Genomic DNA, 21,570 nt, shown 5'->3' on the forward strand with positions numbered 1-21,570 from the left:
TGTGGGTGGGGCCGAGCCGCGCCCGGCGCTCGGGAAGTTCCGCCGGGAAGCAGCGCCGGGAGAGGGCGGGTCTGCGCGTGCGCGCCGGGAGCACGCGGCAGGCGCGCGGTCCCTCACGGCCGGTCGGGAACGGGAACGGGAGCGGAGGCGGATCGGGAGCCGTGCTTCCTCACGGCGGGGCTGGTGGCGCGGCTCGGCCGCCGCCTGGCTGCCATGGGCCGCAGGGCGCGGGACCGCCGGCGGCAGCAGCAGCAGCAGCAGGAGCGGGGCGGCGGCGGCGGCGGCGGCGAACACCAGGCGGTGAGAGCCGGGCCGGGTGAGGTGAAGCGGGGCGGGGAGAGCCGGGGCCGTCGAGCTGATGGCAGCGGCGCTTTTCTTCAGGGCTGGGCCGGCGGCTACCCCGAGATCGTGAAGGAGAACGAGCTGTTCGAGCGGTACTACCGGGAGCTGGGCATCGTGCCCGCCGGAGAGTGGGACGCGTTCATGGCGGCGCTGCGGGAGCCGCTGCCCGCCACGCTGCGCATCACCGGCTACCGCAGGTACGGGCTGGGGGCTGCCGCGGGGCCGCGCTCCCGACAGCGGCTGCCAGAGCCCGTGGCGCAGCGGGAGGTGTCCTGCCCACGGCAGGGGGGTGGAACTGCACGATCTTTAGGGCTCCTTCCAACCCAAATCCTCCTGTGATTCTGTAATTCTCCGTACGGTGTCTCTCCGGGTGTCTCTCGCATGCAGCCACGCCAAGGAGATTCTCCATTGCTTGAAGGAAAAGTACTTCCGAGAGCTGCAGGACCTGGAGGTGGACGGCCAAAAAGTCGAGATGCCGCAGTCGCTGAGCTGGTGAGTGATGTGGAGGCGAGATAAGGCATTCTGCATGTTCCCGGCATCCAGCATGGCTCATCGGTCTCTTTCTTTTGCCTCTGCCCTTTTCCTATCTCTTTTTCCCCAGGTATCCTGAAGAGTTAGCCTGGCACACCAACTTGAGTAGAAAAATCTTACGCAAGTCCCCCCAACTGGAGAAGTTTCATCAGTTTCTGGTTAGCGAGACAGAATGTGTAAGTTTTTGATAGATCTTGATTTTTTTCTGGCATATCCTGAGTAATGCTGTATTGAAATACATTATGAAAGATGGAGACTCTACCTTTTCTTGCAGAAGTTGAGTAGCTCAGAAGAATCTGGATTTTGTGTTGCAGCTGTCAGTGATGCATTCCATGATTCTGGCACATAACTGCAGCTAGAAATTTTTTCCTAAACTAATTGCATTTTTTATTGTTGTTTGGGGGTGCTAAAATGAGCCCCTGTAAAATAATCATTTGCTGTTAGAAACCAGATGTTTAAATACGATAAAAAGTGCTTGCATGTGCATGACAACTTAAGTGATGGATGTTTGTCACTTGATTTGAGCCAGTTTCTCCTCTCTTTTGATCAGAAACTACAGAATTAATATAATTGGAGTAAATACGCAATTATTAGAAATTACAGTTGGGTGAAATACTGTGATTCTTCTTTGCTAAATTCTAACAAAATTTAATCCTAAGTTTATAGTAGTGTGTTTCCGACTGCTTTGTTATTTTACAGTTTAGAAGTTTTATTTTTAGCAGTTTAAAAGTTTTATTGCAAAAGAAATGCATTCTTTCATGGAATAAAACCAAATTTAATTTCTTTTTTCCTTTCAAGGGAAATATCAGTCGCCAGGAAGCTGTTAGTATGATCCCACCTCTGCTGCTTGATGTTAGCCCTCATCATAAGGTAAGTGTAGAATATAATGTGTACTAAAGCTTGTTCTGTGAAATGAGCTTAATTAAACTACAGATCACATCAGGAGTGCCAAGGCTGATACACGGTTCTGTTTCGTGTTGTTATGTTTATGCTTTCTGCACATCCACAGGAGCACTCAACTAATGTTCAGGTCACAAACACAGTATCAGAGGAACATCTGCTTTCTCAGCTGTATGTAATGCCCTGCAAAAACCACTTAGGTTTTAAGCAGTTGCACAGTCTTATTTTTCAAAGTGTAAATGTGTTTAGCTGCATCTGAATTATGTATACTTGTTTCAACCTGCATTTAAAGTTGGATGACTGTTTTCAACTTCCTCACTCCATCACACTGTGAACAGATGTAGTTTTCAAGGTGTAAGTGATAATATTATCTACCAGGTAGATTTAACTCCTCTGTGCCTTTTGAAGAAGCTGAAAAGTTCTACTCTATAAATCAGTTAGATGAAATATTTTGGTTGAGCTGAAACGTGCTGCTGGTGGTGGCTAAACACTATAGGGTGCTAATTTTAACTGAAGTGTCTAAGGAATGCCCATGGTATTTTCTTATGGCATGCCATAGGAATGAGGATATCTGCTAGCAAACTTTCTGTTTTAACTTTTGTGATGTTTTCATATTCTGTGCTTGTTTGCAGACCGAATCTGTCAGGCGGTGTTACTCTCTTCTCTGTTAAGTTAATGAGGTAGTTGCCTTGCTATCTCAAGCAGCCATGTTGTCTTCTTCTTTCTTAAATTTTCGTGCTGTATCTTAAACCTTTTAGTTTATCAAACTTCCGACATATGTTTTAAAGACTAGTTTGTATGTACTTGTTTTTATATTAATGTTACTTAGCATATATAACTTTTTACCTTGTTTTGTCCTACTTTCACCCCAACCCAGTGTATGACAGCTGTGGCTGTTTTATGTGAGGCAAGGTCTTCTCATCTCTCTTAAGCGCATAATGGATTGAAAGACTCAGTCCTGATGTGTCACAGGTGTATTTTGATTTTTGTCTGGAGTTGAACACGTAGTGAACACATTCGTCTTAATGTAAAACACAAATTGTGGGGCTGTTTTTGCACACACCTTACATTGTATATGCCAAGATAGCAATATAGAGGTTCTACATTGAATGGTTAATTTGGGTACGTATTTCAGCATTTTCCAGAAATGCAAGTAAGATTTCACAAATTTGTTCATAAGTCAGATTAAGAATAGGTTCTTCATCCTCTCTTGTGCCAAAACAGCAAATGTTTAACAATGTAACAATGCCCTGACTTGTCAGTTAGAGCCTTTTATAGTCCTTAGTGCCTTAGCTTATGAGCTGCTTGTTAGGACCAGAATTGCAGGTTACTTTTGCTTAACCAGCATGTTCTGTATGTCATTGCTAGCATGCTGATTCCATCTTCTACAAGGATCAAATTAATGATGGTCAAACTTCCAAAACTGTGTTCGTTTTTAATCTATTTTTCACAATTTAGTTTTCCCTCACCATCAGTTTGCTGGACAGTTTTAGAGCATGCTTAGCCTTGTATATTCTTCATCATCTTTTGCATTATCTGCAAAAGCAGAAAGCAGCATCACAGCTCTGACTTTAAACAGCAGATCTTGCAGGGTGTGTTTCATGATGCGTTAGCACTGCTGCATGACAGCACTTAGCTCATGCTCTCTGGAGCTGTCTTCGTGTTTCTCTGGGGGCTGTCTTCTGGTTTAGTCTTGTTCATGCCATGGGCTTGCATGAGGATCTGAGCGGGTCATTCCCATCCTTTATCCTGTTGCACGATCTCTGCTGATTTCTACTGGAGCCAGAGGTCCAGGAGATAGACATATGTTTCTGAAAATCTCTAACTAGGCAGGAGGAAAGACTCTAAGCTTCCTTGCTTAAGAGAACAGTGTGAGATGTCAGTTGGTTTGCTGTGGAAGTGACTCTACCAGTGACTCACAATCCAAGCTGGTGATAAACTAGGAGGGAGAAATAAACATCAGTTTAGGTGTTGGTGTCTCTGCTGTTCTGTTCAGCTGACTCAGGGCAGTTCAAACACTTCCCAAGTGCTTCTTCCAAGACAGAGAAACAAGAGGTTTATGCTGCCTTCATTTTTTGAAAAGGAAATGTGAAAGGAGAGAGAGCAATTTATTTTTACAGAATCTATATAAACAGCTGTCTCTAATTAATTTAGTGATAGTTTAAAGAAAAGTACTACTTGCTCTTGAGTATAACTTTGCCTTTAATGTGTGTGTGTATATGTAAAATTCCAGTTAACTTCAGTTGGAATTGCTTGTGAGCTGATAAAAAGATCATATCCCCATATCTGTATCCAGGTTCCTCTTTCAAATTTTATTTCAGCCGATGTTTTTGTTCCCTACAAACTAAAGTTCTTTTTATATTTTCGACCTTCAAAGGTAAAGCATACAAAGAACAGAACTGTACTTTGTTTTTTCAAATTGGTGTTCAGAGCAATTGTAATTCTGCATATTCAAAAATACTTAATTTAAATAGGAACACAGTAGATTTCTCAAGTACTTAAAAAGTACAAGGCAGGACGTTTTTTTTACTTTCTTATGTTTGTAGATTCTAGATATGTGTGCTGCACCTGGATCTAAGACTGCACAGCTCATTGAAATGTTGCATGCAGACATGAATGTTCCTTTTCCCAGTAAGTCTGGAAAACTTTAAAAACTTTTGTGACTTGGAATTTCTGCTTTTTCTTTTAGCAGATTGTTTTTAATGTCACAGATGAGTAACTGCATTTAACTACATATTGAATTCCCAAAGGGGTTCTTATGAGATGAAAGGTACCCCCCCTTTGATTTGAAACATCATGGGCTTCCTTTGCTTGAAAAAGAGAGATGAATTATATGTATCTTTACAGTTCAGACTACAGTAAAATATGATTAGAGCTTAATTTCTGTATATAAATCAGGTTTATTTAGTAGATAGTGGCCCATGAGGCTCTGTGGTTTCATGGTATCCTGCAAACACTGGATTAAACTGCTTTAGACTTAAAGCAATTGTGATATTTATCATTTTTGTAAGCTTCAGAATCTTTATTTTTGGTTAGATGCTCACAGAAAATACTGCCTATTGAAACTGTAAAGTTGTAGAAAGTGTGGATTCTTTCTGTGTTCTACTGAAAATTTGCTGATGCAGGGATTCTTTGGTGACAATGGGGGTTTTTTCTGTTTACGGGTTTTACTTTGAAAAGCTGGAGGGCCCTTGACTGTGTCTTACTGCTACTGGATGGGAGCTAAAACTCTTGTGACTATGACACCTCAATTAACCTTCAACATATTTTAAGTTACTTTATGCTCAGTAAGGGCTCCTCTATTCATAAGCAGTCTTTTAAGTAAAAATCTCTAGTGAAAAGTTTACGCAACTCTCGAAGATTGGGTAATAAACTATGTAAAATTATTTAGCTGTTGAATAGTGAAGCATTTTCCCACTATTTTATGTTCCCAGAGGGTTTTGTAATTGCCAATGATGTTGACAACAAGCGCTGCTATTTGCTGGTTCATCAGGCTAAGAGATTAAACAGTCCATGCATCATGGTGGTAAATCATGATGCCTCCAGCATTCCTAACCTACAAATAGATGTTGATGGAAGAAAAGAGATCCTCTTCTATGACAGGATTTTATGTGACGTCCCCTGCAGGTACTTTGCATGTAAATTTGAATACATGGATTTTAGTGCTTTAAGTGCAGTGCTGAATGTTTTGTGTTACTGAATTGTGCCTTTTGAGTAGGTTAGTGAGTTAGGGTTTGTAGTAACTTCCTAATGCCTTTAAAGTGTGGGGATATGGAATCAAGGTGAATTTTTTCATTCCAAGTGGTCCTTAAATTTGATCAGTTGAAGGGCTTCAAATTTTGACCTTATACTCAGGACACTGAAATACAAAGACAGTGAGGAAACAGAACCGTGTAGGAGAACTAGTTACAAGGGAGAGGGACTCTTATTTTTGTGCTGCTATAAATGACTTGGATATGGAATGAGTTTTACACGCAAATAATACAAATCTGTTCAACCTCTGTTGCAGTGGAGATGGAACCATGAGGAAGAACATTGATGTGTGGAGGAAGTGGACAACACAAAACAGTTTGCAGCTCCATGGGTAAAAAATGCTTATTACACATCTGAACTTTTCATTTTTCTCTCCTTTTTTTATATCTTTAACATCCGCATGCATTCGCATATTAATATATGACAAAGCAGACACTAAGAAGAGTCATTTTTCTCTCAAATCAAGATCTTAGTGCTGTTGAGAGGAAATGTAGGGTTTCAGATGTGAGGAGGGGAGCATGTGAATCTAAATTGCTTGTGTTGTTACGAATACCTGACATTAAAATATTCATTGAATTGATTTAGACAGGGTAGCTAATAAAATGGAGCAAATCACTTGGTTGGGATTCTTAGCATTTAGGCAGGTAAAATACTGTTGGCAAATACACTAAGTTGTAAAATTTAATAGTGATATTTTGAAGTCTTTAGGCTACTAGAGATCATACATAAATGGTTCCAGTTACCTGAGATGGATTTAAGTAAACTGATGGTGAATGAGTACTTAGCCTAGTACAGGCACATGGTAAAATGTAGTGATTGCAACAGAGATGAAATATCTCAGAGCATTTTACTGTATTTTTAACAAGCTGGAGATGCCATTGGTTGCTGTGACTCAGCTGACTATGACTTCTTGGCAAGTCATTCATTAGTGCATGTTTCATTTTTGTTGAAAGTGTGCAGGTACATGGTAAAATGTAGTGATTGCAACACAGATGAAATATCTCAGAGCATTTTACTGTGTATTTTTAACAAGCTGGAGATGCCACTGGTTGCTGTGACTCAGCTGACTATGACTTCTTGGCAAGTCATTCATTATTGCAGGTTTCATTTTTGTTGTAAGTGTGCAGGTACGGTCTAAGCTCGTGGCCTGACTCAGTGATACCTTTCTCAGAAAGCCACTGTTAGCTAAGCTGTGTTTTCCATAATATTTGTAATCATCAGATTACTCCTCATTTTAACTGGATTTCTGAGAAGAGTCATGTTTGGGGGTGTTATTTTTCTAGTGTTGAGTACTTTATAATAAAATTGATGGTGCACTAGAAAGAACCAAAAAAAAATAGAGAATGTTATGTTCAAAGTTATCCTGATCTAATTGCTGTTTTAATTTAATAGGTGTCATTGTGAGTGTGTCTGCAGTATGGACTGCACTAAGCTGACTTAGTTTAACACTGACTATAATTTGTGTACTGCTGACAGCTGTAGAACTCCCCAAGTGCTGGCTTAGCCCAGGGACAGTTGTGTGTCTGCAGTAAAGCTTCTTTTGGGCTCCTGAATGATAGCTGGCTAGACCAAGAGTGTTCTGTTAGATTGCAGTTGAGAATTGCAACCCGTGGTGTTGAACAGCTGGCAGAAGGTGGGCGAATGGTGTATTCCACGTGTTCCTTGAATCCCATCGAAAATGAAGCTGTGATCGCATCTCTGCTGGAAAAGAGTCAAGGTGAGAATGTGAGCTTGAACAGAGTGGGGAACTCCTTTCTTTTTATTTTTTTTTTTTCCCCTTCAGCCCAAAAAAGGATACGTGTATGATGGTACTAGTGATAAGCTTGGTGTGGATAATACACTCCTAGTTTGCAAAACTACGGAAATTTTTTGGTACCAGTAGGGTTTCATTAATGTTGCTATGAGCAGTCTTCTGAAATGGGTGAATCAGCTGCAAGTACAAAACCTGAAGAGTTGTGTTAATGATACAGAGGACACTTCTACAGATCAGTGGCATTCAGTCTCTGTTACCTGCTCCCACTAACTGCTTTCACTGGTTGGAGTCCATGTCTGACATTCATAATTCCTTTGGAAAACTCAGTGTGGAACATTGCTGCTGTTCACTACAGGAGTAAAAAGCCCGGTGTGTAGTTAAGCAGTTAGAGCAAGGTAATTGTACACCATTAGGTGGGAGCCACTGATACCTTTAGAATCCTTTGACCTACATTTTGATGTGCTTGGAGTTTTAAGGTGTTGTAACTCATGGGGTTTTTTGCATTTTTCACTTGCATTTGAAGGCTGACATTACAAGAGGTGGAAAAATTGAGATGAGCTGGGAAGCTGCACTGCATCACTTTGTGATAGGGTTTAGTAGCCCATTTCGTAGCTGGTGTGTACTGTTTTTTCTGAATCAATAACCTGAAATTTGGAAACATCTAATTAGATTTGTTATGAAAAGTTCCACAGACTTTTAAGTTGAGCCTTTTACAGAGCAGAAGCAACTCTATTGCTCCTGGAGCTGCGCTTACTCTTTAAGTTGGTAGCCTGTTTTGTGTAATGTTTACTTTGTACCAGTAACTATTCTGGCCCCAAATTATGCATGAAATTTCATCATCTTAGAAACAGCACTTGAGCTAAAGTGCTTGTAGGTTAATTAGGAATTGACTATTTAATTTCTACTCCCGTTCTGCTGTGCACTGCAGCAGCCTCACCTCAAGTCCTGTGTGCAGTTTTAATCACTGCAATATAAGAAAGACACTAAACTATTAGAGAGTGTCCAAAGGAGGGCGACAAAGATGGTAAAGGGTCTGCAGGAAAAGCCTGATGAGGCTGAGGTCACTTGTTCTGTTCAGCCTGGAGAAGAGGAGACTGAGGGGAACCTCATTGCAGTTACAACTTCCTTGTGAGGGGAAGAGGAGGGGCAGGCACTGATTTCTTCTCTGTGATGACCATGACAGGACCCAAGGGAATGGCCTGAAGCTGTGTCAGGGGAGGTTTAGGTTGGATATTAGAAAAATGTTCTTCCCCAAGAGGGTGTTTGGGCACTGGAACAGCTCCCCAGGGAAGGGGTCACAGCACCAGCCTGACAGAGTTCAAGAAGTGTTTGGATAACACCCTCAGGCACATGGTGTGACTCTTGGGGTATCCTGTGCAGGGCCAGAAGTTGGACTTGATGATCCTGGTGGGTCCCTTTCAACTCAGCTTATTCTGTGATTCTGTGAAATGACATTTTTATTTAGAGGTAGTTTCTTTGGTAGGCATAGACACATTTCCAGTAAATTATAGTATGCTTGGCTTATCTAAGGCCATATTAAGCCAGCATTAATTTTAACAATTACAAGATTGGAAAGCATTAAGAACTAGTTGGGATAGGAGCAGAAAAGCAGTAGGATGTGAAGGCCAGCAATTGCAGCACCTGGGGCAAATTCAGTACTTTGAAGGAAGGGTCTTGACTGGCTGTGATGTTCAGATCTAGTCTCTGCCCTTGGAGGTATTTTGAGGCCTACTTGGAGGCTATGATGTGTCCCAGCAAGTGCATGTTAATCCTTGGAACTTGAACACCGGTGTAGCTAAAGAAGGTAGTAGTAAAGAGGTCGTGCAGTGGTCTGCAAGGGGCATTGTACCTCAAGAATTAGTTTAGGTCAGTTCAGAAGGTTTGTTGGTACTTTCTAGCACAGTGTTGTCTTGCTGCTTGTGAAACAGATGAGAGATTGCTTTTTCCTTAGGGATGAAGGAATAGGGAGAAGGTCTTTTTGTACCCTGTAGCAACTACTGGAAATTGTAGTACTTCTGACAAGACTCTTTAGTGCCTGATAAGTCTGATGTAGTCTTGAAACATAGCTGAAGTCATGCTGTAGGGAGGCAAGAGTATTCAAAGGATGGATGCAAAACATCAAGTGTAATCACATTTGAGATGTCATTTTTGAATTTGTCTATGAATTCATACATCACCTTTTCATTTATTTAAAAGACTTGCTTAAGCTGTCACTGTAAGAGTAAATGGTTATAGTCATGTAGAACAGGTTGATAAATTGTGTACAACATCAGGAAAAGCCTACCTGACTGTTATATAACTTAAGTATTCAGAATCGCTGAAAAGCAATGTTAGAAGTTATTCTTCTCTAGGGAGATCACCTATTTAAACAGTAAATTTTTGTATCATTCTTTCTTGAGTTTGGACAGCTTAAAGCTTTTCTTCAGTAGATTAAACTATACTCTGTTGTTGTTTCTTGTAGTAACTTGTCATATTTTAAGCATAGAGTCTTTTGTCCTGTTAGTGTTAAATAGTTTGGAATTTTCCTTTCCAGTTAAAAAATAACAAATTCTCTTTCCTCTCTCACTGGAATATATTGAGATTGTAAGTCCTTGAAACTAGAACATCATAGGCATTTCAGAAGGCTTAGTTATACCAAAAGTAGTTCCCTGAAAAATACTTAATCAGTGTAGTAAATCCAAATACTAACTAAATGAGAATAAAAACTTCAGTGATTGCATTGCTTAGAACATTGATGTTTTATGATACAGGTCGTAGAATATTACTCTGCAGCTGCTACAAAAAATATCTAACTGTTACGTTTTGGTTAATTTCTAGATTGCAACTTATGTAGTTATTATTACCAGTTCTTCTCAGCTTCTTTGTTAATGTGCATGGTAGAAGTTGTATATATAATATACGTATATATAATTTCTTGGAAGTTTTAAAAAGTAGTATTCTTAAAACAGTCTTAAAACTTTAAGGAAAACTATTTTTGTAAAAGTTAATTGGCAACACAACTCTTGAACTCTGTTTTCAAGATCGTTTATATTCTTGGGATTTCAGGTGCCTTAGAACTTGCTGATGTCTCTTCTGAGTTACCAGGTTTGAAGAGGATGCCAGGAATTACAAAATGGAAGGTATTCATCCTGATATTTTTGTGAAGTTTTTGGTCTGTGGTAGAGTATTAAATAAGGGAAATTCAGAAGTGTAACATTTCAGAGCATTAGGTTGAGCTGGATTAATGGCAGTGATTTGATGTTTAGGGGAGAGAGCTAAGCTGAAGGTCTTTGTGGAGGGAAGTTCTTGGCTCCTCTCCTCTTACCTCTAGGTGTCTTTCCTCTGTCTCCTATACTTTCTTGGTACAATTCCCTTTTCTGTTGTGTGTATGTGGCCTGTAGATGGCAACATGATTTCAGCCACTTTATGTTATTCATCCATCTCTGTCTTTACAGTCTGTGAATGTTAGATTCTGCATTTCTTCAGCTGGTCCATTTGAATCATTTGAAAGTGAAAGCTGTGAAACTGTTTCTGCAAATAAGCTGTAAAACCTGCAATGTTGTGACTAATCCTAGAATATTAATAGAATCCTGTATTTTGTTCCAGGCCTTAAGTGATTTCAGTTCTGGAAACAAACTAGTAGGGAGGGGCAAAAAAACCCAAAGCTGCTTCATCTTCTTGTTATGAGTAGAGTCAAGAAAAGTAGAAGGCCATCCTAGTAGGAGGGAAAGAAACTGATTAAATTTTAATTATGAGTGGGTGCCTTTGCAATGCCAGTGGTGGTTCTGTCTTACCATCTCACTAATCTCTTCAATGGCAGACAGGTTTATGCCTGTGTGCAGGCTAATGAACGAGATGCAGGGAATAAAGATCTGTTTATGTTCTGCCACTGGAAATTCAGCTTAGAAACTAGCTGATTTCTTTCTTCTTACAGTTCCTAAGGTTTACTCTTTATGCTTGTACCTGAAGAATAAATGTAAAATGCATAACTGTGGCTCTGTGATCTTAATTTTACCTTTTTTTGGTACTCCATAAAGCCACTAGATATATATTTATATAATGATCACTAAGAGTATATTGTATTCCCTGTAGCATCTATTTCTCTGTTTGCAGTTGAAATATAAATCTCCCTAACAGGTTTTAAAAACTAGTTTGACAAAATGTGTTGAAAGTTTGCCAGACTTGCTTCAGCTCTTATTTGCTGCTACTGTGTATTTTCAGGCCTCACTGGCTAGCATGTCATTGTGGATGTATTTGCTTGCTTTGGTGCTGTTTTTACTTGGTGTTCCTGTTTACTTGTTCCCTGGTACAACATTTGTTTTCTGGGAGCTATGTAACTGATTATATTGAATATTCCCAAGCATCAGTTGACTGTAAATCTCTGGAAACAGCAAAAACAGAAATAAGGTTTCATTCAAGGGACATTTGGGTGCCTGGAAATAGCATTCTGTATTCCCTCCTTATGCCAGATGTTGAGTGAACTCCAGTGAATTGTTTTGGGCTTGCAGGAAGACACCTTTTTAGCTGTAGATTTGGTCATCTGCTTCTGCAACACTTTTACTCTTCCTTCTGCCCTCACAGGTGGTCAGTAAAAGTGCAATAGAAGAGAGTTCAGCATGTTCTTTGGTGCTTTGTCATTCTACCAGTCACACCAGCCTACCAGTTAGGCTGGTAAACCAAAACTGAACAGCACAGGGCTGCTTGGCAGTTGTTATGGTAAAACCAAAATAGTTCTAGATTTTTTTTAGGCTTCAGTTATTTATCACTCCTATTGTTGGTTTTGCTCAAGCTTGAGTCATGACTTCCAAAGAAGAGCAGTTCAGAAGTACAGTCTGTCTTGTCTCCATCTAGCACTATGAAATGTAGCATATTTTGACTTGAAATACTAATCCTGTAAGTACAGTAATTTCTATTTCAGGAAATGTGGAAAAGCACAATGTGTGATTTGATCCGTGGCTGAGAAGTGCCAGACTTCATGATACTGAAATCTGTGTTCCAGATAAATGTTACATTTCAGTTTCCACTAGAACACTTGATTAAACTTTCAAGACAATCACAGTGAGATGCATGAAATCACTTCATCATACTTGCCAGTCCTGAAGTTGCCATTAGTGCAACTTCTTTACTTTTTTGCCTTAACAACAAAAATGGGCCTTCATTTCAGTGATTAATTTTATGGATTTGCCCTGTACACCCCCATTTGGGACTTTTCTTCCAGCTTTAGCATTCAGTACAAAACCAGGCATCTAGAGCTCTGAAGTCAAATTTTCCCTGGCTTATTTTTTCACTTTGGTATTCTTGATTGAAGAGCATTGAGAATGCCTTCCTATAAGAGTTGTGGCTCTAACCTTTTGCTTGTATCTTAAGAGTCCATCAAAAGCTTTGACCCTTAGCCAGACTGAGGTGATGTTATGTCTACACAGTGTCTTAGAGCAGATCTATAAATATGTTCTGAGTTCTGAGTAAAGGTAGAGAAGCTATAAAATTCATGGGGACATGGTTCTTCAGCAACTCTCCACAAAAGCATCTCTGTCAGTGAGCTGTATATGCCCCTGTCGTGCGGCTTTCTGCCTACCAAGCTGTTGTGTTGCACTCTTGCATGTTTCTTGTGTAATGAAATTGAGATTCCTCAGTTCTGATCTTTACTATACTGCAGTAGCTCTTTTCCTTTGTATACTGCTATCCTATATTCCTTTGTATACTGCTTGGAAGCTGCCTATAGCAGAATGTTTCACAGCCAGTCTCATGGAAAAAAAGGAGTAGTGTATCCTAAATCTGATGGCTCACCAGTCTTCTTAAAAATTTCTCCACTGTCCTTCCACTGGATTTTGGTGGTTTATATGTTTTAGCAGTTACCAGAGATCTTTGTAGTTGGTTCAGCACCAGTCTGCGCTTTGACTGCATGCTTTTTGCAGCAAAGAGCTGCAGCTGGCAAGAATCTCCTACACTGAAGTGCACACGTACAATGCGCAAGGAAACAATACGCTTTAAAGAACTTAATTTTCTGTACAAGGAAATAAGTTCTCTTTTTGGTGTCTGAGCCTTGGTTTGCAAATATTTTAATTAAAACTTGTAAAATGGTGACCTCAGTTCTTCATAGTATTTATATTTATTCCTTTGAAGGTGATGCTGAAAGATGGGCAGTGGTTTGAAGAGTGGAAAGATGTGCCTTCAAATAGACAAACACAAATACGTCCTACTATGTTTCCAGTGAAGGATGAAGAGAAGCTAAAGGCAATGAATCTGGAGCGCTGGTAAGTTTTTCCAGAGTAGATCTTATGAGGATTTGATGTAACGTGTGGTTGTGGGCAAATTATAATTAGATCAGAATAGGAATGTGTAGGTCTGAGTATATTTTGATTGCTTCATATGTAATGCCAGGGCACAATATTTAAACTCCAGTGAATCAGGAGAAATTACTGCAAGTTGTGTAAGAGGAATAAATACCCACATGAAAAGGTCAAATTCTTTGCATCCAATAGAGATAAACAGTCAAAATTACTGAAAAAGTATGTAAAACTTTTAACAGTTTAACAGTGTGACTTGCTATTAAAGGCTTTCCATAGCTATCCTAAAAATATTGTTTAGAAATGAGTCATTAAAGCTCAGATGGGAATGGTGAAATGAACATGTCGCATTGATGCAAGTCTTTTTGTCAAATTGCTCTATTTTAGATCCTGTTTCTAGTTTGATAAATTAAATCTGCACAATCCTACTACGAATACTTATCCTGAAAGTAAATATAAATATGGGCCTTCTAGCATTTTGTGAGAGTCCAAATGCAGCTATGAATATGCAGCAACATTTTTTTTCTTTTCTCTCTAGTCTTAGGATATTGCCACATCACCAGAACACAGGTGGCTTCTTTGTGGCTGTGTTGATAAAAAAGTCTCCAATGCCATGGAATAAACGTCAGCCTAAGGTAACTTCTTTTAAATTATCTAAAATGTTAATTACTAATAATGTTTCAGGAATTTTTTTTCAAGTTTGCACATAATAGACATAGTGTAACTGTTCTGTATCTGCCCTTCAGTTACAGTTGTTTGTCAATTAAAAATAAATTCCTAAATCCATGAAGCACTTAAGAAAAAAACCATGACAACTTTTGAAATAGAATAAAGAAAAAAAAAGAAAGGGGATTTTGAAATTATAGTAAAATAACAAGATAAATCTTGACCCTAAAATTAAGGCTTTGGAAGAATTACAGAAGCAGATTATATTGGATAGCTAAAGCTGTCACTTCCTTCAGCTGTGTGTGGTCCCCTCCTAAAGGCTTTTTTCTGCTGTGTTGTAAGCTAATTCTGATTTGAGTTTATCTTGCTCTGTGGCTGGTTGCTCAGGAGTGATTCACTAGCAGATTAGCAGATCAGCAGCACGGGGAATGGATGTAAAACTGTTTGGAGCAGCAGCTTCAGCCATCTGCCTTTAATCCATTTGTTGTCAATTGTCTTTAAAATCCTGGCAACAGGATTTTAAGTTGATGTGATTTATTTGATCTCTTAGATTGTCATGTCCATAAGAAAAACTTCTTGTGTGAATCCCTTTTAGGTGTTTATTTTATTTGCTTCATTAGAACTATTTATGAGTAAAATTTTTGTGGCAGTAGGGAAGAAGCATTTATTCAGAAGGAAGCACCCTCCAAATAGTTTGTGCTGTTCTAAGCTGAACATCGTAGCACTCTTACAGAAGGTGTACAGCAGCAGGATGTGTGTCACTTTGAGTGTTAGGAAGAAAACAGCAGATCCTGTTTTAAAATAGTCTTCTCTGAGTGCTTGAACATGATTTTGTAGATAGTACAAAAATACCTTTCTTGGACAGTTGGTACGAAACTGTCCGGATCAGTACTAGAGGTAAATGCAATTTGTAGTGGTATCTTGATCTAGTAATCAGATTAACCCCCTGAATGGATCTGTTTAAGCACTTGTATACAAGTTGACAAGAATTAAGCACATAGGTGCCTTCTGTTACAAGTTGGACACCACTTCTGCCTTTTTGAAAATACTGTAATTTCAAACAGGTTCATCAGAAATTACCACAAAGAACAGGGGATACTGAAGTGACAGCAGCTAATTCAGATAATGGTTCTGACTGTATTATTGAAGAACCAACACTTGCTGAAAATGAAGAGTCTAAGAAAATGCAAGAATTGCAGAATGCGGACACTGAGCAGAGCAAAAAGGAAGGAGTATGCGGGTAAGGACCACATCTAAGTATTTGTCCTGTGACAGTAATTGCTGAGTATTCTGTAGTTCTTTTGTTATTTAGAAGTCGATCAAGAAAAACTAATGAATTCATTCAGTTGTTTTGCATTTCCATGTTTTCTGTCTTGTCTGTCTTTCGTTCAGCAAGTTTGGAAAATAGCCAGTTTTCTTACTAGCATTCGTAAAGTCTGTTAGTACTTTCTTCTCTATTACAGAGAAAAAATACTTTCAGAAGTTAACGTTTGGAAGATCTTTATTGTCTTCACAAGCACTCCGTCAGAAATCTCTGTTTACTTGTTTTTGTGAGTTCTGTTTCAAAGCACTGCTTCACATCCTCATTTTAACAAGTTAAATTGTGTGTAGTGTTACTGAAGCACAAGAAAATGCCAGTATTCTGTTTGCCATACTGTTGTTACAATAAGCCAAGTGTTGACTAAATGAACTGAATATACTGATTTTATTCCAAGTACTGTTACTGAAATTGACAGTGCAATGTTACTTTCTTTTTAGACCACCACCATCTAAAAAAATGAAGTTGTTTGGTTTTAAAGAAGACCCTTTTGTGTTTCTCCCTGAAGATGATCCACTGTTCCTTCCTATCCAGTAAGAAAAAAAAAAAGTTTCTGTTTTGGCAGTAAGATTCCTATTAGTTCAGGAATATTAGTAGTTCAAGTTCAGTTCGTCACAAAAGATGGGTCTCGTTGGTCTTGTATAAGGGTTTTTGCCTGACTTTGCACCAGGGCCCCCCTCTCCTCAACACTGAAATACTTCAGTAAAAATAGCCAACTAGAGTTTGCACTGGAAATTTTCCAGTGTGTCTCAGTGTCTATAACAGCTTGTCTTTTCTGATGTCATGCAGCTTAGAAAGTCTAATCTTTGTGTTCTGAAGCCAAAGTGCTAAGTGTTTACAGAGATAGCTGGAGGAAATGGGCTAACCCATGCATTTTGAGTATGTGATTTTATTGCTCAGTTAATCAAAACAAGTATTATGGCCACAGGAAGTTTTACGCATTGGACCCATCATTTCCCAAGACGAATTTACTGACTCGAACTCAAGAAGGAAAAAAGAGGCAGCTGTACATGGTTTCTAAGGAGCTAAGGAATGTGCTTCTGAACAATAGTGAGAAGATGAAGGTATGGTTCATAAGCATCAATGGATATCTCCTTGAACTTGCCAGATGTACTGTTTACATAGAGGATTAGCCCTCTGACAGGCTTTTTTTGTTTTTTTAAGTCTGGATTAATGTTTTCCTCTCTGTCCCTCCTGTGTTAGAGATGAAAAGTTGACTCTGAGAGGAAAAGAACAGTCTCTGAGATGAAAATCAGTGTATTTTTGGTGGATGAAAGAAAAAAGTAGAGAGAGGGAATATGTAACTGCTGTGTGTGTGCCAGCATTTTTATGTAGTCTTCAGGTAACTTTACAAGTTTACATTGACACTGTTGTATTTATAAGCCCCTTAATTATGAAAGTATTAAGAGCTTTGAAAGCCTACCAAAAAGATAAGTTCAGCTGAATTATTTACTGGCTATGTTACATAGAGACGTTGTTTCAAAGTAATTTTAACAACTTAACGTTTTGGAAGTTTGTTAAGGTGAATGATTGTGAGATAATAAGTAGTTTTCATGAATTAAAAGAGAATTTTTTTTTTTTAAATATGATTCCCTATGGAAAATGTCTTGCAAATGTTAAAGATTTGTCTCAAAAGTCATTGTGTAATTTTGGTTGGAACGAGGTTATCTAGTCCAGCTTCCTTCCTACAGCAAACAGAGCTGACTTCAAAGCTGGATCAGATACATCCTGGGGCCTTGTCCAGTCAAATCTTGAAAATTTTTGAGGATATTCAGTATATCTTTGCAACAGATCTTTGGGATGGATAAATAATTATTCTTTTATCCCCCATGCAGGAAATGGCTAAATAATTGACAAAAGTTTAAGAAATTTGTGCATTATATTAGGTAGTGAGACTTTGAGTACCACAGAGGACAGATATAGTGTCCAAATAATTAATCACTTGTACATTTTTGAAATCCTGTCTTTGACTGACTTTCCCAGAATCACACAGAAAATTCTTACTCAAACTAAAGTTAAAATTAGATATTCATAATTTGTTGCCCTCATTTTAAGACTGCCACTTCCTCACACTGTTCAGTTTTCAATATGGAAAGAAGTAAAAGGCATTTTATGTTGAGAGAGCACCACATTTTTATAGCAGGAGTTCCTTTTTCCCTTGGATGAATTTTCACATTAATTCAGTGTCCAGTGCGAATGAACTTTTAGTCGAAGAGTTGAGGAAAAAACAAGTTCAGAGGGGTAATTTAGAATTTATACTCCCTACTGATGCTTCTTGGCTTTGCTGTTTGCAGGTTATTAACACAGGGATAAAAGTCTGGTCTCGCAACAGTGATGGTGAACAGTTTGGATGTGCATTCAGATTAGCACAAGAGGTAATTGCATAGCACTGTGTTTTCAAAGGAGGTGCTTTAGGTTTCTTCGAGAGCCTATAAAACAGCTGGTATTAACTTTGTCAGATTAATGGTAATTTACATTTTCGTATGGTTTAAAATGTGAAAATTGTTTTCTGGTATTAGGTTTTTAACATTTTTCCTTCAGAAAGTAACGGTTAAATTTTGAAATAATTGTGTTTATTTATTAAACAGGGGATTTATACTCTGTACCCGTTCATTCATGCAAGGATTATAAATGTCTGCATAGAAGATGTCAAAATTTTGCTAACCCAGGAAAATCCATTCTTAAGTAAATTTAGCAGTGAAACACAGAAGAAAGTCAAAGACATGGGTAAGCCTGCTAATTTTGCTGTCACAAAATTATTTTTATACTTTACACAGAAGACTATGAAAGTCCTGTAACATAAACAGTGTTTGCTAAAAATTTTGACTAAATTTATCTTAAATATAGTTGTTAGGTAAGTAAGCATTACTGAAAGCCAGTGTGCTGCTAGATACTGTAGTCCTTTCTGATTGCAGCCTTTAAGGTTTTGAGCTTTAGAGAACAGAGGAGTTGCCAAACTTATGACTCCTGCAAAGCAGTGCTGTGAGGCAGCGTTTAAAATATCTGATGAACATAGATTTTATATACGCTTTTGGTTTTTCTGCCTGTTAGTGCTCCAGCTGAAACTGTTTGTTTGTCATCTGCAATTGCTTCTCATGAGCTTATGTATGACTTACTCAGATTTGATTTTCTTAAATATGGGGAGCAATGTCTACTCATATTAAACTTTTATTTCCTCTACACTGGATGCTTCAAGAAATGAAAATTGGTTTTCAGCCTTCTGTTATTGTTTTATTTCCAACTCATTGCTGATCCTTGTACTTCCATGTTTGATGAGAGAAAATGAGAAGAAGAAAATGTTACAAAGTTTGGGCTGGCATGCTCTTATGTTGTTTTTAATTGAGTAAAAGTTCCTTGCTAGATTCACTGAGTAAATTAATCCACTGTGTGGGTTTTGTATTTTAACTTGTTTGTTTGGGATTTTGGAGGAGGCAGAATTGGCAATTGCTTCTGTAACTGTATAAATACTTTGGTTTGAAAAGAAAGGGAATAAAATCTGGTATTGTGTATAGTTCAGTGTACTGATGTAGATAACTCTAGCCATGTCATGCTCTGTGGTTGTCTGAAAACTTGTTTTCTTGAGCATTTTCAGATTACAATCATTTTATCATCGTACCAAGTAACACATCTGTTTTGTTTTTGTTCCCCTTCCCTGTAGCGATGGGAAGTATAGTTCTGAAGTACGACCCAGACCCTGAGTAAGTAGATGTGTTGCTTTCTATCTATGCACTTTTAAGACCTGGACAAGAATTTATTTTCACTCCGCAAAAACAGAAGTAGAGGCCTAGAGATGCAGTGAGGGAAACAGTAAAGCCAGAGAGGATACAGAGAATATGACAAGGAGAGAAGCTGTCTTGTCTGTGAATTCTTAAAACAAGTGTAGAATTTAGCTTCATAAAGGAGAGCTGGTAGTTGTGCTAGAGGTCCACAGTTCTCTGTGTGTGATTTATTTGTTTGTTTCCCTGTAAAGTCCAGTATTTGGAATGGGAAAAGTTACATTTTATTGTTCCTTTTTGTGGACAAAGTAACTTCTGTGGACAAAACTCTTGAGAACTTTTTAAATGTAAACTTTCATCTTGCTGTTCCCTGTATTAGTTTTGAAACCAGAGACAGAAAATTATTTTGCTTGTTGCAGAAATTTAATAGCTTTGAGGTTTTGGTTTTTTGGCTTGCTTGCTTGCTTGTAGACAAGCAGGTACCTGTGTAGATGTTGAAGTTAAGAACAATGTACTTCCATCTTCTGTGAATAGTTACAAAATGCATTCAGTGTTAGAACTGAATAGGTATATGGCTATAAAATGAAGTTTTGAAGATGAACTTTCTCATAATTGACTGAACTTAATTGTTTGTTTGTAGAAAACCTCATGATCTTCAGTGTCCAATAGTGCTGTGTGGTTGGCAAGGGAAGACTTCACTCCGTGCCTTTGTGCCCAAGAATGAGAGACTTCATTACCTGAGGATGATGGGAGTTGAAGTGTTTAAAGCAAAGAGGAAAGAGGAGGAAGTGGAAAACAAAACTGAGGAAGAAGTTCAACACAGACTGGCACAAACAGAGGAAGGAATGGATGTGGAAGATAAAGAACATGATTTAGTCACAAAAATGGAAGCAGAAATAGGTGAAGAATCTTCCCAGAGTCCTGTGGAAAGCAGTGCTATGGAAATAGAAAATAAAATTGAGGATTTAGATCAATCTAGTAAAAATGCCAACGCTCATGTAAGCCAGGAAAGCAGAGAGACGGATGCCAGTAATGTGAAAGATTAGGTTTCTTTCTGTATTGCTTGGCAGCTTCCATGAGGCTGACTTCCAGACTTTTGCTTTTAGCATGAAACTGTATTTTAAAATTTTGGTTGGAATGGGATGTTCCTCTTTTAAAGTTTCACCTATTTTATATTTTAAATGAAAGCTATAAAGAGATTTCTCTTCAAATGTGTCTTCTTTTTACCATTTTAAACTCCCTTTTATTGGTGGATTTCTGTGTCTGTTGCTGGCAACAGACCAGGCACCAGTAAAATCTAAAGCTCGTATTTTTAATGGAACAATGGTATGCACAAATGCTCTGCACGTGTGTAACTGGTCAAAAATTCCTTCAGAAGTAAAACCTGGGGTTCCATTCAAAGCACATAGATTCCAAAAACACTTTTTTCTCCTATGATTGTTTACCCCACCTACCACCCAGTCTGATTATTATTGATAACTGCAGGTTCTTTAAAGGATAAGAGAATCAGTGTGAGTATCCATACAAATGCACATACAGGATATCTGACTGACAGCCTGGTTATTCAAAATAAAACCATGTGCAGCACCCTGGAAAAAAAAAAGCAGAATGCATTTTACCAGAGACTGATGTGTGAGGTTCTTCAGAGTGATAAATTGCTTGACAGAGCCAGCTAGTAAATATTGTTAACTAGATCTTCAGATGTGCTGGGCGTGCCTCAGACTTCTGTCTTGAAATGCGCCTGGGAAGAGTCTGACCGTCACTCAAATCTGCTGTGGTCATCTGTTCCTCTGTCAGTTCTTCAAGGGGGAGTCATCTATAATTTTTGCAAGATAACTTGTTTATAGCTGAAATAATAGTTTAAAAAAAAAAGCACAGTGGTATATATGTTGTTGTATAGTAGATGTTTAAAAGGTTATTTAGGTCTAAAAGGGCAATTTATTTAATCTGACTTAGAAACAAAAAAAAGTTGGCTACCTCAGAAACTTACCTTATAAATTCCATCCTTTGTGGTTTAGTTTCAGCCCTACTGTGTACTTTTGTCAAATTGGTCTGAAAGGAAAGTGACCAGCATTATAAGGTATTGTCCTCCTCTAGGACCACAGTGATGCAAATATTTCTTATGCCTGTCAAGCGGAATTTTACCATGTGTATTTTTATTGATGAAGTCTTGTGTGGCTTGGATCCATTTGCTGTACCTTGCTACAAAAGACTTTTTGATGTCTGCCCTTGAACTACTTCATCAAAGGGAGAATTCTTGAGGGACAGACATAAAAGTGAAATAATGCCATGTCCTCTGATGAGATATTAGTCTCGTGCAGTGAG

At 38.7% G+C, this 21,570-nt stretch overlaps 1 protein-coding gene across 1 annotated transcript; it reads left to right on the plus strand.

Moving 5' to 3' along the window:
- The first annotated feature begins 76 nt into the window (after positions 1 to 76).
- NSUN2 (NOP2/Sun RNA methyltransferase 2) lies at positions 77 to 20,444 on the plus strand. The gene is made up of 19 exons (XM_048312229.1): positions 77 to 300; positions 382 to 539; positions 730 to 834; positions 944 to 1,049; positions 1,672 to 1,743; positions 4,320 to 4,404; positions 5,208 to 5,400; positions 5,783 to 5,857; positions 7,113 to 7,243; positions 10,325 to 10,398; positions 13,382 to 13,512; positions 14,084 to 14,180; positions 15,276 to 15,451; positions 15,970 to 16,062; positions 16,458 to 16,593; positions 17,824 to 17,904; positions 18,118 to 18,256; positions 19,188 to 19,227; positions 19,886 to 20,444. Exons 1-19 carry the CDS (start codon positions 214 to 216, stop codon positions 20,289 to 20,291), a joined length of 2,385 nt encoding a protein of 794 aa, XP_048168186.1. The 5' UTR covers positions 77 to 213; the 3' UTR covers positions 20,292 to 20,444.
- Positions 20,445 to 21,570: the final 1,126 nt, after the last annotated feature.

This window comes from Corvus hawaiiensis, chromosome 1, assembly GCF_020740725.1.
Source record: "Corvus hawaiiensis isolate bCorHaw1 chromosome 1, bCorHaw1.pri.cur, whole genome shotgun sequence".
NCBI lineage: Eukaryota > Metazoa > Chordata > Aves > Passeriformes > Corvidae > Corvus > Corvus hawaiiensis.

What these genes read in the sequence shown, in the direction of transcription:
- NSUN2 (XM_048312229.1), top strand. Translation starts at nt 214, where the DNA reads ATGGGCCGCAGGGCGCGGGACCGCCGGCGGCAGCAGCAGCAGCAGCAG. An exon ending in TCTGCTGGAAAAGAGTCAAG is followed by an intron (nt 7,244 to 10,324) that starts GTGAGAATGTGA and finishes TTGGGATTTCAG; the next exon opens with GTGCCTTAGAACTTGCTGAT. An exon ending in GAAGAAAGTCAAAGACATGG is followed by an intron (nt 18,257 to 19,187) that starts GTAAGCCTGCTA and finishes CCTTCCCTGTAG; the next exon opens with CGATGGGAAGTATAGTTCTG.